General features: G+C 41.8%; 1 protein-coding gene across 1 annotated transcript in view; it reads right to left on the bottom strand.

Moving 5' to 3' along the window:
- Positions 1-22,477, bottom strand: part of LOC131931037 (nucleolar protein dao-5) — a 34,327-nt gene that overhangs the window by 5,892 nt on the left and 5,958 nt on the right. Inside the window, exon 3 of the mRNA XM_059287721.1 lies at positions 661-813. Within this exon, the coding sequence (XP_059143704.1) occupies positions 661-813 (153 nt within the window). The remainder of the gene's footprint in view (positions 1-660; positions 814-22,477) is intronic.

Below are 22,477 nucleotides of genomic sequence, written 5' to 3'. Positions count from 1 at the left end.
GTAATGATATAAGGTGTGACACCTCATGTATTATGTTATGTCAGTAATGATATAAGGTGTGACACCTCATGTATTATGTCATGTCAGTAATGATATAAGGTGTGACACCTCATGTATTATGTTATGTCAGTAATGATATAAGGTGTGACACCTCATGTATTATGTCATGTCAGTAATGATATAAGGTGTGACACCTCATGTATTATGTTATGTCAGTAATGATATAAGGTGTGACACCTCATGTATTATGTCATGTCAGTAATGATATAAGGTGTGACACCTCATGTATTATGTTATGTCAGTAATGATATAAGGTGTGACACCTCATGTATTATGTCATGTCAGTAATGATATAAGGTGTGACACCTCATGTATTATGTCATGTCAGTAATGATATAAGGTGTGACACCTCATGTATTATGTCATGTCAGTAATGCTATCAGGTGTGACACCTCATGTATTATGTTATGTCAGTAATGATATAAGGTGTGACACCTCATGTATTATGTCATGTCAGTAATGATATAAGGTGTGACACCTCATGTATTATGTCATGTCAGTAATGCTATCAGGTGTGACACCTCAGTTTGCCATGTCAGTAATGCCATGTCATTTAACGATGAATGACGACAGTAACAAACGAGCTGACACAATGTTTACCTCAGCTGCCGTGGGCGGGATGGCGTCAAAGAAATCCAAAATGTCTGGGTGTTTGGACGCTACCTCCTCCTGGGACACCGCTGGAACTAGGTCATCGTCCACTCCGAAAAGTAGGTCAACATTGGACACCGGTTTGTTGTCTTCCGGTGACTTCTGATCAAACAAAAAAAAAAATCCGGATTTTTAACTTTATCATGACAGTCTATCTTTTGCATGTGTCTTTTCTGCTAATTCAGGCAAAAAAAAAAAAAGACTAACGAGGTAATTTTTGTTTGTTTAAGGGTCTTAGGGGAATCCAGCGTCTCTTTTAAATAAATAATATACTCTTTGTAAGTATAAGAAATACGTATTACTTTAAAAAGATAAGAAACAAGGCATTACACATTAGCTTTAGTATATGTATATGTGTATGTTTATAGGCTACATATAACATTTAGTACGTCTAGATATGTTTGCATTATCAATTTATAAATGCTATTTACTCCAGAAGGATTGTCGGATGCTGCCTTTGACTTTGAGTCAAGTTTCGGTGTAGGCCTATAAGTTTAAGGCATAAGGTTAGAAGCACTATTACAGACATCTTTTTCACAGATTCCTATAATACCATAAGACAACGCTATTGACCGCAGTGTATTTCAACTTCTAACCCAGCCACAGGAAAATACAGCACCGATTTTTTTTTTAAATATGTAGATTCAATAAATGCGTGACGCCTTTGTCACTTCCGGTGTGCGCACGCGACTTTATTTCGGCGATTGAACTTGGACATTGTTCTATGAGATCACCAAACACAACTGCTCTTACTCTCAAACTGTAGGCGTTCTTTGCCTAGTTACTTGAAATTTTTAAACGGCTAGGTTGGAGTAAAGCGAATGATACTTCTTTTTTTTTAAATATCAAGCTGCATAATAGTTACATCAACCATATACCCCCCCCCCTTCCCAAAAAATAAGAACCAGGATTTTTTCCCCAGACATTTTATTCTGAAAGAAACATTAACAAAGTTGGCCAAATGTAGAGCGCAAAGAAAAAAGGGATCTTTACTGGTAGGTTCGGTTTTTCAGAACCCTTCACACCCTCCCCACTATGATTTTATATAAATGAACTTGCCATATGTAACTTTTATTAGACCTTTTGTTTCTAATGGGCACGGCTAAATAAAGTTTAAAAAAATAACAACGGCACTTGAAAAGAACCATTTTAAAACGTCATTTTTAAATGCACGCACTGTCAAACAAAAACAAAACAAATTGTTGACGAAAAAATATAGCTAGCAACAATCCTAAACCTAACTATAACTATAACTCACTAACGTGGTATTGTTAAGCCAATAGTATCCATCCTTTCAATCGAACATAACTTTCATATTCACAACTGCGCAATCTAATATTCCTAAAAATAATCTACCAGGGGGAGTAACTCGTGTGCAACAAGCAAACTCAATTTTAAAACAAAGAGCAAAATATTCCAGCTCATCTTGACAGAACTGTTTCACTTCCTTGTGCCATGTGCACGTGCAGGTTCAAAGGTGACAACACGCAAGAGAAGTGCATGATTCTCAAGCATTGGTTTTATGTGTGTGTACAACCGCTGCTTTAAGTGTGTACAAAGCCTGCTTCAAGTGTGTACAAGTACACAGCTTGTACAACATCTGCTTTATGTGTATACAACAACTATGTGTGTGTACAACATCAGATATATCTATGTACAACATCTGCTTTATGTGTGTACAAGAAGTGAGCATGTACAACATCTGCTTTATGTGTATACAACATCTACTGTATGTATGCACAGCATCACATGTATATCTGTACAACATCTGCTTCAAGTGTGTACAAGAACACAGCGTGTACAACATCTGCTTTATGTGTATACAGCATCTACTGTATGTGTGTAAAACATCACATATATATGCGTACAACATCTGCTTAAAGTGGGTACAAGAACATAGCACCTCCCATTTCTTCTTCTACTGCAGCACTCTTAACATGCGCTTTGTGTGTGCAAAACATAGGTACAACAACATCGCATGTACGACACGACGACATCGGCTTTATGTGCATACAACATAATATGCATTCCATCGTTGTAAAAACATCTGCTTTATACATGCCATTACGTGCCTAGCCAATGCAATTTTTAAAGTTAAAAATTCTATTTAAAAAATGTCTATCGTCGGGCCAAAATATTTTTTAAAGCGTGTTAAAACACACACACACACACACACACACACACACACACACACACACACACACCAGATGTGTTGAAGCAGGTCCACGTGACCTTGACCGCAGACAAGATGCTAAATCCTGTCCCGATGGCACTGCGGTAAAAATATGCGCCATTGTTTGTGTATGACTGGGGGGACAGTTTGTAAACAACGCAGGGCGTGGGGGAGGGGGGAGGCTGGGACAGAGGCAACAGATAGAGAAACGTGGTGCTCTTCAAGTAAAAATGTAAGGTGCAAATATTTCAACAGCTCTCGGGGGGGGGGGGGGGGGGGGGGAGGCGTCACTTTTGTAGGTCACGTCGAGTTGTTCTGTCACACCTTGTCTCTGTCACGTTGTCGGTCTGTCACGCTAGACTGTCACGTCAAATCAAATGGCAGAGCACATCTAACACAGTAGGTATTCTATATCAACAAACACCTTCCAATACACCATTACTCACCAACCCACACCTTCCAATACACCATTACTCACCAACCCACACCCTCCAATACACCATTACTCACCAACCCACACCCTCCAATACACCATTACTCACCAACCCACACCCTCCAATACACCATTACTCACCAACCCACACCCTCCAATACACCATTACTCACCAACCCACACCCTCCAATACACCATTACTCACCAACCCACACCCTCCAATACACCATTACTCACCAACCCACACCCTCCCATCTACCGTAACTGACCGGGACGAACTATCAATTTTGCGCCCTCTTCCTCACAATTCTATGTATAGTTATTCCTGTCTATGAAAAGCGCCCCCCCCCCCCCCAATTGGAAAGGTTTGTGGCACTTCTTACCAGTTACTATCCGGTAACCATTTCATTTCGGTGCCACAAAAATGATATAGAAAACAGTTCAATCAGTTTGTAAAGCTTTGTGGTCGTTTATTTCCGCAACTTTGACGGTGTATAATTCAGTAATTCAGCTTAAAATGAGCTTTTAAATTAATTTGTGTACCCCTTTTGGAGCCCCCTTAGGGTCGGCGCCCGGTGCGGCCGCCCCACCCGCCCTCCCCTAGCTACCCAACTGCTGACCAACCCACACCACCCCATCCACCATCACTGTCCAACCGACACTCCAAACCCTCCCATCCACCATCGAACCCACATCCTCTACCATTAACCAACCCATCCACACCCTCCCATCTACCATCACTGACCAACCCAAACCCTCCCATCCACCATCGAACCCACATCCTCTACCATTAACCAACCCATCCACACCCTCCCATCTACCATCACTGACCAACCCACACCCTCCCATCCACCATCGAACCCACATCCTCTACCATTAACCAACCCATCCACACCCTCCCATCTACCATCACTGACCAACCCACACCCTCCCATCCACCATCGAACCCACATCCTCTATCATTAACCAACCCATCCACACCCTCCCATCTACCATCACCAACCATCACCAACCAACCCAAACCCTCCTATCTACCATGACCAACCCACCTCTGACGTATGTAAAAATATTCTGACACCCGCCGTGACATGACATAGATACCAACTCAAGCGGAACGAGACGAAGGAACTGGCCTGTCATCCTTAAAACAGCTCCACTGGACCAAATAAACAAGATATAGGACAGCCACACGTCGACTCAATGCCTCTACAAAAAAAATAAACATCGTGAAAAAATGTGTTCTTCAGTGGCGTCACTAGGTAGGGTGCGGTAACTTTGGGTGTCAGCCCCCCCCCCCCATGACTTTAAACAAGCTGAAGGAAAACTGTATTTTGGACACAATAATGCCACTCTATACTTACATTGGATATGTATAGTTTTAAAAAGAGGTTTAATTAATTTTAAAAAGCAGATTTTTTATTTCAATTATTGTTTTATCGTTTTGGTGTCACCCGCTTGGATTGTGTCGCCCGGTACTGTCCGCACTACCTGGTTACGCTTTGCAACTCTGCTGGTGCGGATAAGTAATAACTGATGTAGCCATGAGAATTAGCATGTAGAGCTACATCGATTTAGAACGGCTCAGCTCTATGCCTAGCCGCCTTTACATTCCCCAATGTGATTCAGGTACCCATGAGAGCTGGGTGAACTCAGGGTCGTCTTACGGACTCAAGCCACCGGGTCCGAACTCGATACTTACGGGTTAGCAGTCGTACGCTCTATATCCGACCACTCTTTCTCATATATGCGGGCCATTATATATATATATATATATATATATATATATATATATATATATATATATATATATATATATATATATATATATATATATATATATATATATATATATATATATATATATATATATATATATATACCGGACATGCCAGTGGTGAAGATAAAACTGTATCGATCGCCTCTACCAGCCCATAAAACACTAAACAACCAACCAATAAGCCACCCCTGGGCGTCATATAACTAGACTAGGTGCACGATCATTGTGCGTGTCTCTTGATACTGTTTGTTTATATTCCATGTTGAATGCAGTTGACGGCATGTTTGGGTCAATGGACGAGACAGTGTCGTGAGTGTAAACAGGCAGACAGGGGATGGTTCGTAAATGGCAGAGGCGTATTTGTAAACGGGCACGAGACAGGTGTGTGTGTGTGTGTTTGTGTGTGTATGTGTGTCTGTGTAAACGGGCACGAAACAGGTGTGTGAATGTGTGTGTGTATGTGTGTCTGTGTAAACGGGCACGAAACAGGTGTGTTAGTAAAAGGGCATACTGGCAATTGCTTCCCTACCACTTCACACACACACACACACACATATTCAATTAAAAATGTGACGACATACCTTTAATAGAAGTAGTTAAAACATATACAACCCTACCCCTTTACACATATATTCAATCCAAAAAAAAATGTGACGACATATCCCTTACACATAGATTAAAATGTGCAACCCACCCCCCCCCCCCCCTCCCCCAATCCCCCTTATACATACATTGAACTAAAAATATACACGGTACTTCAATTAAAATTACCTATACACCCTTTACACATATACAATAAAAAAAGTGCCGGCCTACATCTAACACACAGATCTATATTTAATTAACATTGCGACGCCCTATCGTTATTCAATGTATACTTTATCGTCCAATCCCTAATTCATATTACATTCAAAATGTGCCGCCCGGCTGCCCCATTCACAAACACTTTTTTTTAACTGGCCAGTCATAAGTCAGCCAGCGTGTGTGAGCAGTTTTTAAGTCCGAACCACTGTCATTTAGTGGTAGACTGTGTGGTACCAAATTTTTAGAGTAAAAATATAAACACGTTTCTGCCACGCAATTTTAATTTTTTTTTTTAATCAAAGACAGCTGAGTGTTTTTTTTTTAATATCAATTTATTAACACGCTCATCACAAACTAGTTCATCATCAATCCATTATTATATTCTAAGAACTAAACGAAAACAATCAGAAACGGACAAATTCACACACGGCGGTACACCAACTTGAAGACAGGTTCGTCCAAAGACCGAACGTTGACAATCTCACCCAAACACCAAACAGCTTATGTACAGTGAACAGTTCTACAGCCAAAGGACGTCAAGCGTTAGTCACGTTTCACTAGCGAGATGGGACTCAGGGATGGGTAGGGGGGGGGGGGGACACGCACAGGAATGAACAGGTGGGAGCAATTACGCTTTGATTGATTATTCAAACTTCGATTTTTTTTCAGGGAGTCATCAAATAAACTGCTTTAATTAAAAACATAACTAAAAATATTACTTGGCGTATGTAAACTATTTAAAAAAAATTGTAGTTATGTTTTGTGTGAGTTTAATTAAACAGAAAGCTAAATACAGATCCCAGAGGCAGATAATAGAGGCAGATAACAGAGGCAGATAATAGAGACAGATATTAGGGGGATATAATAGAGACAGATAACAGAGACAGATAATAGAGACTGATAATAGAGGCAGATAATAGGGGCAGATAATAGAGGCAGATAACAATAGAGGCAGATAATAGAGGCAGATAATAGGGGCAGATAATAGAGGCAGATAATAGAGGCAGATAACAATAGAGGCAGATAATAGAGGCAGATAACATAATAGAGGCAGATAACATAATAGAGGCAGATAATAGAGACAGATAAAAGAGGCAGATAACAGAGGGAGATAATAGAGACAGATAACAGAGCGAGATAATAGAGACAGATAATAGAGACGGATAATAGAGGCAGATAACAATAGAGGCAGATAACATAATAGAGGCAGATAACATAATAGAGGCAGATAACATAATAGAGGCAGATAATAGAGACAGATAAAAGAGGCAGATAACAGAGGGAGATAATAGAGACAGATAATAGAGGCAGATAATAGAGATAGATAATAAAGGCAGATAATAGAGGCAGATAATAGGGGCAGATAATAGAGGCAGATAATAGGGGCAGATAATAGAGACAGATAATAGAGACAGATAATAGAGACATATGATAGAGACATGCTGATCCTGGTAACGCTTACAGTCCTGCTAAGCCTGTATGGAATTATCACACAATCATCCACCACTTGCTATGGAAATACAAGTCAAAGTAGTTCACACCTACATTTGGTATGGTTTAACTTTATGTCACAATATGCGGAGTTTTACAGTATTACAGTAAAGAACCATCCCTAATCTGGTGGCAGACATCATGTTTAGAAACGATCCCAACTTTTTTATTATCCAGCATCACTCGTCCGGCCCCCCCCCCCTCGCCACTTGAACCCAAATAGACCGTGATCATAGGAGCGTAACTACGCCTACATAGACAAGGACGCAGGAATCGTGACTAGTTGGTAAACACCGACAGCTTAAAGATAAGATACACACGCAACTTACAGATTAGATACACCGCCACATAGATAAGATACAACTACAGCACAAAGATAATATACAGCAACATCACAGACTTAACAGCAACAGCACAAAGATAAGATACAGAAAGTACACTAACAACACAAAGATAATATAAAACAACACAAAGATAAGATAAAACAACAGCACAAAGATAAGATACAACTACAGCACAAAGATAAGATACAGAAAGTACAGAAACAACAGAAAGATAATATAAAACAACACAAAGATAAGAAAAAACAACAGCACAAAGATAAGATACAACTACAGCACAAAGATAAGATACAGAAAGTACAGAAACAACAGAAAGATAATATAAAACAACACAAAGATAAGATACAACTACAGCACAAAGATAAGATACAGAAAGTACAGAAACAACAGAAAGATAATATAAAACAACACAAAGATAAGATACAACTACAGCACAAAGATAAGATACAGCGAAAACAAGATAAAAGAAATGCTTTAAAAAGAATATCGATAAACGTTTCTGTATAAAAATATAGATGTGGTAACAAATACGTTTTTTTTTTTAAAGAACCACTTACACAAACAAACGAAAAAAAAAATGTTATTACATTTTTTTACAGGCTTCACTTTCCTCGGGATTCACATCTACATGACACACTGACCTGCCTCATAAGGAAGCAACCGTTACCACGACTAAAGCATATCAGCGCCCTCCCACATGCACACCCCTACCTCCCTCATGCACACCCCTACCTCCCACATCATCCCTCCTACCTCATGCACCCCCCCCCCCCCTCCAACAACGGGTACACGCCGCGCCGACGGCCTTCACTTCCAGGGATTAGAAACTTTTCTGTTTCCAGTCTTTAGCTCCAAGTAGACATCGTTGCCACTTTTTATGCGTTACCCACATTACCCCCTCCATCCCACCCCTACCTCACAGGCCCGTAGTATACAGTTCTGGGAAACGCTGACACAGGGAAAAAAATTACGGTAAGGTTAAGGTCAGTTAAGATTAACTACATTTAAATTTAAACCCTATTAAAATATAACTACATTACACCGATCGCGATTTTCTAATTACAATCCACCTTTCACAAGAGTCAACAAAAGAACAATGCTTTATCTACAAGCATGACATAACTAATCAAGGTTACATAATTAACTGAAGAATAATTGGGACCTGATCAACCGATAATGAGATAATTAGTCATGCGTTTCTCGAGACGCTTCAAGGGGATTAAATAGCAAGAAAGTGACACGGGGAACACGATTGGGTTGTCAGTGTATATAAATAGATAGGCGATTCTTATATAAATAGACAGGCGATTCTTATAGAAATAGATAGGCGATTCTTATATAAATAGATAGGCGATCCTTTTAGAAATAGATAGGCGATTCTTATAGAAATAGATAGGCGATCCTTATAGAAATAGATAGGCGAGTCTTATATAAATAGACAGGCGATTCTTATATAAATAGTTAGGCGATTCTAGAGACAATTAAAGTAACGTTTTCTTTGATATAATGTGTTGCCTAGATAATTTAATAAACATACGTTTGTGGGGATAGATAGAGAGGTATGTGTGGGTACAATTGGATGTGTGGGGGTAGATGCGTGCGTGTAGATGTGTGGGTGTAAATGTGTGGGTACCACTAGATGTGTGGGTGTAGATGTGTGGGTGTAGATGTGTGGGTACCACTAGATGTGTGGGTGTAGATGTGTGGGTGTAGATGTGTGGGTGTAGATGTGTGGGTGTAGATGTGTGGGTGTAGATGTGTGGGTGTAGATGTGTGGGTGTAGATGTGTGGGTACCACTAGCTGTGTGGGTGTAGATGTGTGGGTGTAGATGTGTGGGTACCACTAGATGTGTGGGTGTAGATGTGTGGGTGTAGATGTGTGGGTGTAGATGTGTGGGTGTAGATGTGTGGGTGTAGATGTGTGGGTGTAGATGTGTGGGTATAACTAGATGTGTGGGTGTAGATGTGTGGGTGTAGATGTGTGGGTGTAGATGTGTGGGTACTACTAGATATGTGGGTACCATTTAGATGTGTGGGTGTAGATGTGTGGGTGTAGATGTGTGGGTGTAGATGTGTGGGTGTAGATGTGTGGGTACCACTAGATGTGTGGGTGTAGATGTGTGGGTGTAGATGTGTGGGTGTAGATGTGTGGGTACCACTAGATGTGTGGGTGTAGATGTGTGGGTGTAGATGTGTGGGTGTAGATGTGTGGGTGTAGATGTGTGGGTACTACTAGATATGTGGGTACCATTTAGATGTGTGGGTGTAGATGTGTGGGTGTAGATGTGTGGGTGTAGATGTGTGGGTGTAGATGTGTGGGTGTAGATGTGTGGGTGTAGATGTGTGGGTGTAGATGTGTGGGTACCACTAGATGTGTGGGTGTAGATGTGTGGGTGTAGATGTGTGGGTGTAGATGTGTGGGTGTAGATGTGTGGGTGTAGATGTGTGGGTGTAGATGTGTGGGTGTAGATGTGTGGGTGTAGATATGTGGGTGTAGATGTGTGGGTGTAGATGTGTGGGTGTAGATGTGTGGGTGTAGATGTGTGGGTGTAGATGTGTGGGTGGGTGTAGATGTGTGGGTGTAGATGTGTGGGTGTAGATGTGTGGGTGTAGATGTGTGGGTGTAGATGTGTGGGTGTAGATGTGTGGGTGTAGATGTGTGGGTGTAGATGTGTGGGTGTAGATGTGTGGGTACCACTAGATGTGTGGGTGTAGATGTGTGGGTGTAGATGTGTGGGTGTAGATGTGTGGGTGTAGATGTGTGGGTGTAGATGTGTGGGTGTAGATGTGTGGGTGTAGATATGTGGGTGTAGATGTGTGGGTGTAGATGTGTGGGTGTAGATGTGTGGGTGTAGATGTGTGGGTGTAGATGTGTGGGTGTAGATGTGTGGGTGTAGATGTGTGGGTGTAGATGTGTGGGTGTAGATGTGTGGGTGTAGATGTGTGGGTGTAAATGTGTGGGTACCACTAGATGTGTGGGTATAACTAGATGTGTGGGTGTAGATGTGTGGGTGTAGATGTGTGGGTGTAGATGTGTGGGTGTAGATGTGTGGGTGTAGATGTGTGGGTGTAAATGTGTGGGTACCACTAGATGTGTGGGTATAACTAGATGTTGTAGATGTGTGGGTGTGATGTGTGGGGTGTGTGGGTGATGTGTGGGTGTAAATGTGTGGGTACCACTAGATGTGTGGGTATAACTAGATGTGTGGGTGTAGATGTGTGGGTGTAGATGTGTGGGTATAACTAGATGTGTGGGTGTAGATGTGTGGGTGTAGATGTGTGGGTGTAGATGTGTGGGTGTAGATGTGTGGGTGTAGATGTGTGGGTGTAGATGTGTGGGTGTAGATGAGTGGGTGTAGATGTGTGGGTGTAGATGTGTGGGTGCAGCTGTGTGGGTGTAGATGTGTGGGTGTAGATGTGTGGGTGTAGATGTGTGGGTGTAGATGTGTGGGTGTAGATGTGTGGGTACTACTAGATATGTGGGTACCATTTAGATGTGTGGGTTTAGCTGTGTGGGTCCAACGTTTAACATAGTTGCTTGTGTTGGGCTCAAACGTCTCCGCACGTTTAAGATTTGACACATGTCCAACTGCCCCCCCCCCCCACACACACACACACAGTCGTCAAATTAATCAGCTAGGTAAATATCTTACACGAGTCAACAGACAAGCTTAAAATAACACCAGTCTTTGAATAGTGTCTTAAGTGTTGCTTAATATATACTGCACGCTAGTGTATGGGGGGGGGGAGTTTAATTAGTGGGTGTGGTGGGGAGTTTAATTAGAGGGGGAGGGGTTAGGATCTAGGGCCTACATGAGTAGGTTGATTAATCACGCAGTCATTGAACACGTATAGAAGACGAGAGTATACGAGTGTTTGTGTAATCGTCTAAATGACGGCCACACCGGTGTTGTAAAATCTACAGGCTACATCAGTGTGCTAATCGTCCTCGTAATAATGGTTCAACATGTTTGGACTTGCGCTGAGACAAGAGGCGTGGCGAAACATCATCATCTCGTCATCTTTTCCCGTTGGTGTTCTAGACACATGAAGTGGAGTTCATCTGTTTTATTAGACCTAGGCATACGATTCTGTAGTCATTGTGGTATTACACTATTATTAAATCCTGATGGTAATACCTCGACCCATTCATTATTTAATATTTTAATATAATTGTGATGGCATCGCCCACCCATCCATTGTGATGGTATTATCCCCCACCCATCAATCCTTGTATTTATCAAATCGTGATGGTATTATCCCAACCCATCTATCGTGATGGTATTACCCCCCCCCCCAACCCACTCATGCTTGTGTATATCAAATCATGATGGTATTATTACCACCACCCATACGCAATTTTAAAAATCGTGATGGTATTACCCCCACCCATCCATCGTGATGGTATTACCCCCCCCCCCCAACCAATCCATGGTGAGGTATTACCTTCACCCATACATCGTGATGGTACTACCCCCCACCACCCACCCATTCTTGTACATATCAAATCGTGATGGTATTACCCCCACCCATCCATCGTAATGGTACTACCCCCCACCCACCCATTCTTGTCCATATCAAATCGTGATGGTATTACCCCCACCCATCCATCGTAATGGTACTACCCCCCCACCCACCCATTCTTGTACATATCAAATCGTGATGGTATTACCCCCACCCATCCATCGTAATGGTACTACCCCCCACCCACCCATTCTTGTCCATATCAAATCGTGATGGTATTACCCCCACCCATCCATCGTAATGGTACTACCCCCCACCCACCCATTCTTGTCCATATCAAATCGTGATGGTATTACCCCCACCCATCCATCGTAATGGTACCACCCCCCCCCCCCACCCACCCATTCTTGTACATATCAAAACGTGATGGCATCCGGTCTCTTATTCTACAAGGCTAAAGCCGTGTCGGGAGGGAACCGCACGTCAACTTGGTTTCGGTTCGCGTATTCCCGCTGGGAACTGCTTACAGCTGACTGGCTACACACAGATCATGCCAACAGTGTGGGGGAGGAATGTGGGGGGGGGGAGGGGGGGAGATATGTGTCAAAAGTTTACCGGGTAGCTTTGTCTTAAGCGCTCACGATGAAAGCGAGTGTGGGTGAGGGGGTGGGGGATGATGAGATGAGCTACAAGTCAAACACGGGTCGGTATAGCTTATTTTTTTTTGGGCTACTTTAAAGTTTCTTTGTAGCGTATGTCTGGTGAATATTGTAGGCTACTTTCATGTTTCATTGTAATGTATGTCTGGTGATTTTTTTTAAAGGCTTCTTTAAAAATTTCATTATAAAAAGTCTTGAGACGCTTTATTTATGAAAAAAAAATTGACTTTCAACTTTCATTGTAACATGTCTTAAAGAACTTTAGAGCTATATCTATGAATTGAAGCTAACTGATCCTGTATTAACATTCTATTTAAATTTTAACGTGTGTTTATTTTTTTAAGTTCTATTTAAGAATTGCAGCAAACTGCTTTTTTTTGTTCTAAATTAACTTTTAATTTTTATTGTAACGAATGACTTGAAGAGCTTGATTTATAGGCAAACAAAAGAAGATTTAGAACGGGTGTTTCTGTAGACACGGCTTATTATAAAAATGTGTGGTGATGATAAGCCGCCATAATTTTCCACGATTCATGCTGGGTACTCGCCAGAGCTGAGTGGCCTCAGGTCTTAAAGGTTCAAGGTATTACTGGGATTAAGACAAGCCGAGATCTCAAGGGGTGGGATTAAGAAAGCTAGCATGGATCCGAACCCACGACTTGCACAAACATAGATACACCTGCCATACTGAAGTACCGTCTATTCGAGCCACTATGTAGGCCAATTATTGGTGTAAATCGAGCCCAAATTTGATATGTTATCTTGATATTCACTATTTCCTACAACTGTAGCTACAACATTGTAGCTAAAGCTAAAACTATGTAAATCTACGTGCATTGAATAGAAAGGAAAAAACTATTCGATAAAATAATATATTTATTTATAAACAGAAAAATACTTAAATAAATCTATTTTTTTTAAATATACAAACCTGCCTAGTATTTCAGGTAAGTAATCCGTCAAGGAAAATCACAAATCACTAATTAATTACTATCCAACATCATTTAGAATGAAACACAAGTCACTATATTACTCCTTTTAACTCCAACGGCTCATGAATTTCTTTCACTTAAATGTAACGTAATCCAGTACATAAAATTCTAAAAAGAAAACAACACTAAAAATAATAATAAACCTTGTCCAGGGGACTTCACTCTACCTATACGCGGTGTCGCTGCTTATGAAGCAAGCAACGACAAGAACACAGTTATCGGACCTGTCTCGCACCAATGTTTTCCTTTTTTTTTTTTGAACACGCTAAGCAAGTTTAACTCCTGGTTGTAGTGCCAGTCGGTGAATGGCTGTCTTGTGGTGGCGGGGGAGGGGGGGTGGGGGCGGGGGGAGGGGGCGACAGGGGGTGGGAACCACACACACACACACAGGCATATGTATAAATGAATTTCTCGGTGCCCGGGCTCCCACGGAACGGCTGTTTGTACGGCAATCTTACACAGATTAAATAAAACTAACAGGGAGAAACAGAAAAAAAGTGTGCAAATAGCTCAGAGATTTGTAGATAGTGAAGATGCGCGTAAAATACAAGTGGTATAAGGTGTCGGTAGCCTAGGTACAGCCCTACATATCACATTGCAAAGTACCTGTCTAGAACATAACCCCAACCTTAACCCATACACTAAGTAAAACTCCAAACATATTAGAGGGCGTTTTAAGGAAGGTTTAAAAAAATATAAGTGATTTTTTTTAAATACATAAATAATACAATATTTTACTATATCGAATCTTCTTCTTCGTTCTTGATTTTAGTGTTGGAAGGGATCCCTCGAACACAAGTATACGTGTCAACTGGTTATGCGCCATTGAGGCCATTGATTCCGATTTTAGCCTGCTTTTCTTTTTGGATTTGCTTCCAAAACATTTGTCCAACCAAGCAGTTGTTTGATTTTGGAGTTGTCTCTCCTAGAAGAGTGGCTGTCCCCAGCTAACGAGCCTTATCTGCCGAGGGTTCGGACTAGAAACTTTTCGGTTTAGCAACCGTGAGCTTTACCGACTCGACCACGCCGTCCTTTATCGGATAAAGTATGGTTATTTCCATTTATAATCTTTTATACACATTAAAGTATAGCTCTCTTCACAATTCCCCTATTAACTATTCATCACACAGTCCATACTTTACTACAGTCGCTAGGTTAGATGTACTTAGAGATTTGTTGCCGATAGCATCAAACCTAAAGGTGGTAGTCGACACACTAGTACACGATACCATCAGCACATAGTCAACACACTAGTACACGATACCATCAGCACATAGTCGACACACTAGTACACGATACCATCAGCACATAGTCGACACACTAGTATACCAAGTACACGATACCATCAGTACATAGTCAACACAGAAGTATAAAGTACACGATACCATCAGGATGTGCTGATGGTCTCGTGTACTTGGTATACTAGTGTGTTGCCAATGTGTTGCCTATGTGCTGATGGTCTCGTGTACTTGGTATACTAGTGTGTTGCCTATGTGTTGCTATAATCAGCGTACAAGAGCGCTTCAACCATGGGCGAAGACATGATTTCTTATTAAGGGAGTTTTATATACATTTATATTCCATAACGGTTTATAGCGAATGTAATAAAACTGCGGTTATATAATAGTGCTTACCGCACCATCCCTTCATGTGCCGAGATCAATGAAACTGCTAAAATCTACTTCACCTGCCGTAAGGCTCGACTAGGTACTTTACTTTTACGATGTGCACTGTTTTGAAACTAAATAAGACTGAAAGCGACACTAGCGCACGATCGCCAATCGCTTTAATTGTGTGCGACACAGGTATCGTTTTGTGGGTGGGGGGGGGGGGGGGGGGGGGGGCATGTGACACCCCCCCCCCCCCCCCCCACTTCCTTTAACACCCTCTTGTCGTGGTTTCACCCAATAAAAATTTCCTTTAATTAGCAGACATCACGATTTACAGAAACACTTAACTACAGAAACCTGAGGATAACCAGGCAGTTAACCCCTTAAATGCCATGAAATCCTATCCCAGTGTAACCCGCCTTATAAATAATTCATTTCTAAAACGACAACCCCTTAAATGCCATGAAATCCTATCCCAGTGTAACCCGCCTTATAAATAATTCATTTCTAAAACGACATGATATAATTAGTTTTAAAACACACACACACACACACACGCACGCACACACACACCACAAGACAGATAACACAGTCTACTGTAATATACGTCTATGATAAACGACGTCAAACTTCGTTTCACAAAAAGCTTACGGCAAGAAAGAAAAAAAACAAGCCAGATAAATTTACAGACATTTAATCTCAAATCGCCGCAAGCGTTTTTATACAGCCAAATAGGCAAATAAAACAGACATATGACGGTAATAAATTCACAACCAGTACGCACTTTCAATTAACCGACATGCTAAAACTTGTCGTTTAACGAATATGAACTCTGTAATTCACTACTGGATGTGGTTGTTTAAATCTAATTACCGAGCGATTATCCGGGGATTAGAAAGATTTGTGTATTGATTTTATCAAGTGTTGCTTATATATGAGTGTATTTATTATATAGTGTTGCTTATGTGAGAGTATTGATTATATCAGGAGTGGCTTATATAGGAGTGTTTTGATTTTATCAGTGGTTGCTTATATAGGAGTGTATTTATTATATAAGGTGTTGCTTATGTGAGTGTATTAATTATATCAGGGGTGGCTTATATGTGAGTGTATTGATTATATCAGGGGTTGCTTATATGTGAGTATATTGATTATATCAGGGGTGTCTTATATAGGAGTGTATTGATTATATCATGGGTGGCTTATATTGATTGTATCAGTGGTTGCTTATATAGAAGAAAACCCGTTTGATAATTCAACAAGAAGTGATTATAGTCTCTGACCGGTCCATCTGTTTACTTCAGGGGTCTCCAAACTTTTCAGTCAGAGGGCCGCATTAACAATCAAGTTTCAGTTCAGGGGCCAGTTTCTTCTTGATTTTTCTGGGCAAAGTTCCTCAGCCATCACCAACAAACGTTTTTTTCCGTGGACAAAAAGATCTCCGCGGGCCGGATGAGAGGACATCGCGGGCCGCATCCGGCCCGCGGGCCATAGTTTGGAGACCCCTGGTTTACTTCATAAGGTTTACTTCCTCGTTGTTGCTGTTGCGTCATAAGTTTTAAACAGGGAAACTTATTTGATATGTCCACATCAAGGGAAGCAATGGACGACATGTTTATATCAAGGGAAGTAAGTTCAAAATCCGTATATCAAGAGAAGTAATGAAAAGATTGCCCACATTAAGAAAAATCATGAAGGATATTCCAGCATCAAGGAAATCAATGGACTATATGCCCAATTCAAGGGAAGCAATGAAGAATACGCCTACATCAAAAGCAGTAATGAACGATATGCTCACAAAAAGTAAAGGGAAGTAATGAAGGGCAACAAGGAAATCAATGGGAAGCAATGAACACTACGCTTACATCAAAAGCAGTAATGAACAATATGCTCACAACAAGGGAAGTAATGAACGCCATCAATTGACGTAATGACCGGCATACTCATAACAAGGTAAGCAATTAACGGCATGCCCAGTAAATAACATGTTCACGACAAGGGAAGTAATGAACGACACTTCCAGTAAAGGGAAGTAAGGAACGACTTTCGTGTTTCAAGGAAAGCAAGGTCAACTGCTGTGTTACACTGTCTATTATACACACACGCGCGCACACACGCACGCACACACACAAAGTCCATACAATTGATGAATAAATCTCCATAACATAAAATTAACTTAAAAACAAGTAACACCTCCTGGGAGCAACCAAACACGCTATTTACGGACAATGCAGTAAATCTAATACCCCCCCCCCATCCCCCACTAGCGTATCGCCTCCAACATTGCCCACCCATTGAATCGATACACCACTACCGTAACCTAACCCTTGCTCACCATTAGCTACCTAGTCCAGGCCGTGTAACAAACGTGAGCCACCACCCACAACAAAGAACGAGCATTTCAGCGGACAATGACCCCTGACCCCCAACAACCGGTGTCTGAATGTTACCAAACGTGAAGAGGCCGTCGGTGTTTTTTCAACGGGCCTCGTTTTGGATGATAAAAAAGAGCATCCGGCGAAGGAAAAAAAAAGTAATCGATAAATAAACCACATGGCACCAGCAAGCACAACACAAGCGGGGTTGGGGGGGGGGGGGGTCCCGCTTAGGGAAAATTCCAGACTTTTAAATTAAATTTTAAAAATCGGCGGATTTAATTAGAAATTGAAGGCTGGAATAAATCGCTAGAGTTACAAATTAATTTAAACCTGAAGTCAGAAAATCGCGCAGTATGTCCGTAATTTCGTTTCTCCACGACATAGCAAGACAAATGTATAGAGAAGGGACAAGTTTCAAACCTTTGCCAATAGAACATCTTTTCGGGGTTTACTTTAAAATCCAGGGCAGGGTTTTGTTTACATAGTCTTTTGAGAGTATCGTGGTCTTAAGTTAAAAGCAAAACGTTAAATCGTTTTCGATTTTATTATATTACTGCAAACCCGGACAGTTTTAAGTCAAAGTTTACGGTTTCGGTATAAATGGGGGAAAAAAAATATGGTGCTGGAATTCGGAATTTCGGGAGATCCTGGAAAAGTGGCAACCTTGTATGACGCCATGCACGACCAGAAATAAAATTATAGTTAATGGTATCACTCTCCTTGGTATTGCCGTATCTTGTATAATGTGTACCTAAAATGAATTTTACCAGTTGTTTAGTATAAGATAATTCATTACAATTTAAAAAAAAAAACATTTACGGTTTCCCTCCTGCCCCCAAAGTCTACGCACATCATGAAAATGTCCCCGTCCACATGTTTATATACACGCAACATTCCCCCTCGCCCGAGTCTACGCATACAAAATTCCCTCTCCCCCGGGTCAACACATACATTCTCCCTCAACCATTTCTACATATACAAACATCCCCCTCCCCCATGTATATAAACACAAACATTCCCACTCCCCCAAATCTATCTACACACACTGCCCCTTCCCCAAGTCGCCCCCCCCCCCCTTCACCCCCACGGGTCAAACTTTCCACCAGCGTTATCCAGAGTATCTCCACCAAGATACCACAGTTTGTACCGGGCAACGAGAGACGCGAGATTACACGAGATCTGGTCACTACCAGGTAGAGCACGTGACTCTACCCCCCCCCCCCCCCACCCCATCACTCGCTCAGTTACACTCTACATCATCCAGTACCACCACCACTTACTTTGAAGTCGGGATGTGACGTGTTTTGTGAAAAAAGATGTGAAATAGAACTGCCCCGTTTATATGGGAGCAGTGGTTTTTTTTTTCCAGGCATCTTTCCAGTGGGTTATTGCCCCTCACCTCTATAGAATGTACACCCCCTACCCTTCGCACTCCTCGCTCCCACCCCCTTCGGTAAAGAAAAAAATCTAATTTAAAAATATACTGTAACCATTGTATACCCCCTCCCCCGGGTAATTTCAAGTGCTCCTGTTAAGTTTCAAGCGCACTCCCCCCCCCCCCCCCCCACCAACCCAGAGCAAAACGTCTGAAAGAAACCCTTTACGAGAGTAAGATGACCCTCAGTGACCAAAGATTCAGTTGAGCCATGTATCAGATTTCATCGCGCGTGCTATCTACCTAATGATCAAATGAAATGTTCGGCACGAACTTAGTCTGACATTAAAAAACCAACACTTTAATGGTCCAAGATTTAGCCTTGACGTAAGAAATATTCGTTTTCCATGCAATACAATTGTTAGGCACACACAAACACACAAACTGAATCTGCACTATGTCAACGATAAAACACTTTTTTTTAACCGACTCAACATTTAAACTCGGCACTGCAAAAAGAAAAGAAAATAATAATAACCCCCCCCCCCCACACACACACATACAAACACACAATAGGCAAGTGGTGTATAACGCAACAACGTGTGTACGTCCAACAGGGCTTGTTCAAAGACAGAAATACTTGAAATATCCTCTATAGATCTATCTTAATGTGCCAACATGACAATACATCTTGAATCCTTCCCACCAACACGTAAAAAAAAGTTTCCCTTTCAAACCTGACGGTCTATGGGGCAAGTGAAGTAGAGTTCACTTGTTTCTGTGACCTCGGCATATGAAGAGATAGTGTGGTCAGCACTATGCCCAGCCGCCTTTACTTTCCCTAACGTGAGTTAGGTACCTATCTGAGTTGGGTGGACTCAGGGACGGTCTACTGCTCTCTACCGCTAGACCACTCCGTCCACCAACACGTAATAACTTTATACCAAACAATATATAACACCACCTAGCCATACTAATACCAAAACAATACACAACACCCCTAACTATGCACCAAATAATATAGAACACCACCTAGCCATATAAACGCGAAACAATATACAACACCACCTAATTATGCAAACACCAAAACAATACACAACATCACCTAACCATGAAAATACCAAAACAATATATAACCTCACCTAACCCTCCAAACACAAAAAAAATAAATATATAACACCTAACCCTCTAAACAAAACCACCTAACCCTGAAAACAGTCGTCTAACATGCAAACACCAAAATATACACCATCTAACACGCTGTTTATTCTTGCAACATGTATATGTATGCATGTCTAGAAAGAAAACCTCGTAACAAGTTTATGTTAAATAAAAACGCACTTATCCGATGGAACATGTATAAATAATTGTTGCGAGGTTTTTTTTTCTAAACATGTATAATTATATGTATGCATGGCGCAAGTATAAACGCGGTGTAACTATGCAAACACCGAAACAATATACAACACCAACTAACCAAGTGAACCCCCCAACTATCTCATTAGACGTCCACCCCAACCCCCACCACCCCCGACCGAGCTCGCCTAAAAAAATAACTCCCAGAATTCCCACGTGAGTGTGAGTACACGATATATATTAGACAGGTCAAAGGTCACCGACAACAGTGAGGTCAGGATTCCGACAGACAGGTCACACAACTCGGTTGAAATGTAACAAGTTTAAAGTAGCGTCTACACTACTTAACTACATTAGTTCTAGCCGGGTTGGGGGGGGGGGGGGGGGTTGGTGGGGGGGGGGGAGTTGGGAAAGATGCTGGCGACAGGGTCAGGGTTGGTGGGTTACTGAGGAAAGGCCATAAACCAACTAAATAAAACTAGTCGCGGACGAGGGAAATACAGAAAAGGTTGGACCTCACTCCGAGGAGTCATGGAGTTGGTTTTCCAACTTTGTGAGCAGGGTTTCCTTCAAACATTTTTTTTCCAAGGGGGAGGGGGGGGGGAAGAACAGAAAACTTTCGGGAGGGTGGGCGGGGTGCACTTAAAATTTTCAAGGAAGGAGAGGCGAACTAGATAAATTATATAACTTCAGTATAAATTATATTTTCTTTTAAATTTTGTCTAGAACGCACTAACATTTCCCGGGAGAGAGAGAGAGAGAGAGAGGGGGGAGGGTTGATAAAGTATATATCTTCTATATAAATCATACATTTTTAAAATTTCGCCTGAGGGGGAAGGGTGGACATGCTCCCCCGGAGAGTTGTCTGTACGAAGCACTATTTGGACGTATGGCTAAACAACTCACCGAGACGGTCCAAACGAAGAACGGGGAGGGAGTGGAAGGGGGTGCAAGTGGTGGTCCGCCATCCCGCTGGGGGAGAGCGACGTTTTGCATAATTCCACGCTCAAGAAATCAACTTACGCCACAGTCACGGGGCGGGGGATTGGGGGGGGGGAGAGACGTTCAAGGGCTGTACGGGACTCCACAAGTGCCGTGGGTGGGTTTGCTGGTCAGTTGGTCAGCAACGGTGCTATGGTCACGTGGTCAGCAACAGTGCTATGGTCACGTGGTCAGCAACAGTGCTATGGTCACGTGGTCAGAAACAGTGCTGTGGTCACGTGGTCAGCAACGGTGCTATGGTCACGTGGTCAGCAGTGCTGTGGTCACGTGGGGAAGAAACTCTACTCTAGTCACGTGTTCAACATTCAGTTACAGTAATTTGGTTACGATTTACAGACAACAAGAAAACAACCCTTTACTGATGTCCAACAATAGACTCTTCAAAAAATAGGTGTTTTAGGTTGTTTGTAGTATTTGTAGTCTCGACTAGTTTTATGGTTAGAAATTAGGGTTAGGCGTATGGTAGGACCAGGGTTGGGGCTAGGGATAGGGTTAGCATTGACATTAGCAAGCCATGTGTGTATTTAGTTAACAATAAGTAACCATATATCCCATTTTTAAAGAAGATTCTATTGTCGGATACTGGTATAAAAATTCCCCCCAGATGCCAACCAAAAGGCCCTAGATCTAGATCTACAATTTAAATAAAGATAGCCACGTGTATGTGCTCAAACGGATGAAGAGCGGTTCAAAATAGGATCCTTTAGGTCAGCCGGCTTTATGTCCTGTCGGCCTTTAAGATGTCGGCCGTTTGTCCTACACCCGTTCAAAATGACGTCATCGGTTTCCGAGCTTTCTATTTATATCCTTGACGTCACCAGTTTTAACTAAAATTAAAAACCAGCGCGGCATGATTCATCTCGATTGGCCGGCCTAACCCAACCGCATCGGTTATGTTAATCCAGCCATTA

This window comes from Physella acuta, unplaced genomic scaffold, assembly GCF_028476545.2.
Source record: "Physella acuta isolate Inbredline_101_S28 unplaced genomic scaffold, ASM2847654v3 ptg001880l, whole genome shotgun sequence".
Lineage (NCBI taxonomy): Eukaryota > Metazoa > Mollusca > Gastropoda > Physidae > Physella > Physella acuta.
This window is presented reverse-complemented; position numbering and strand designations above follow the sequence as displayed.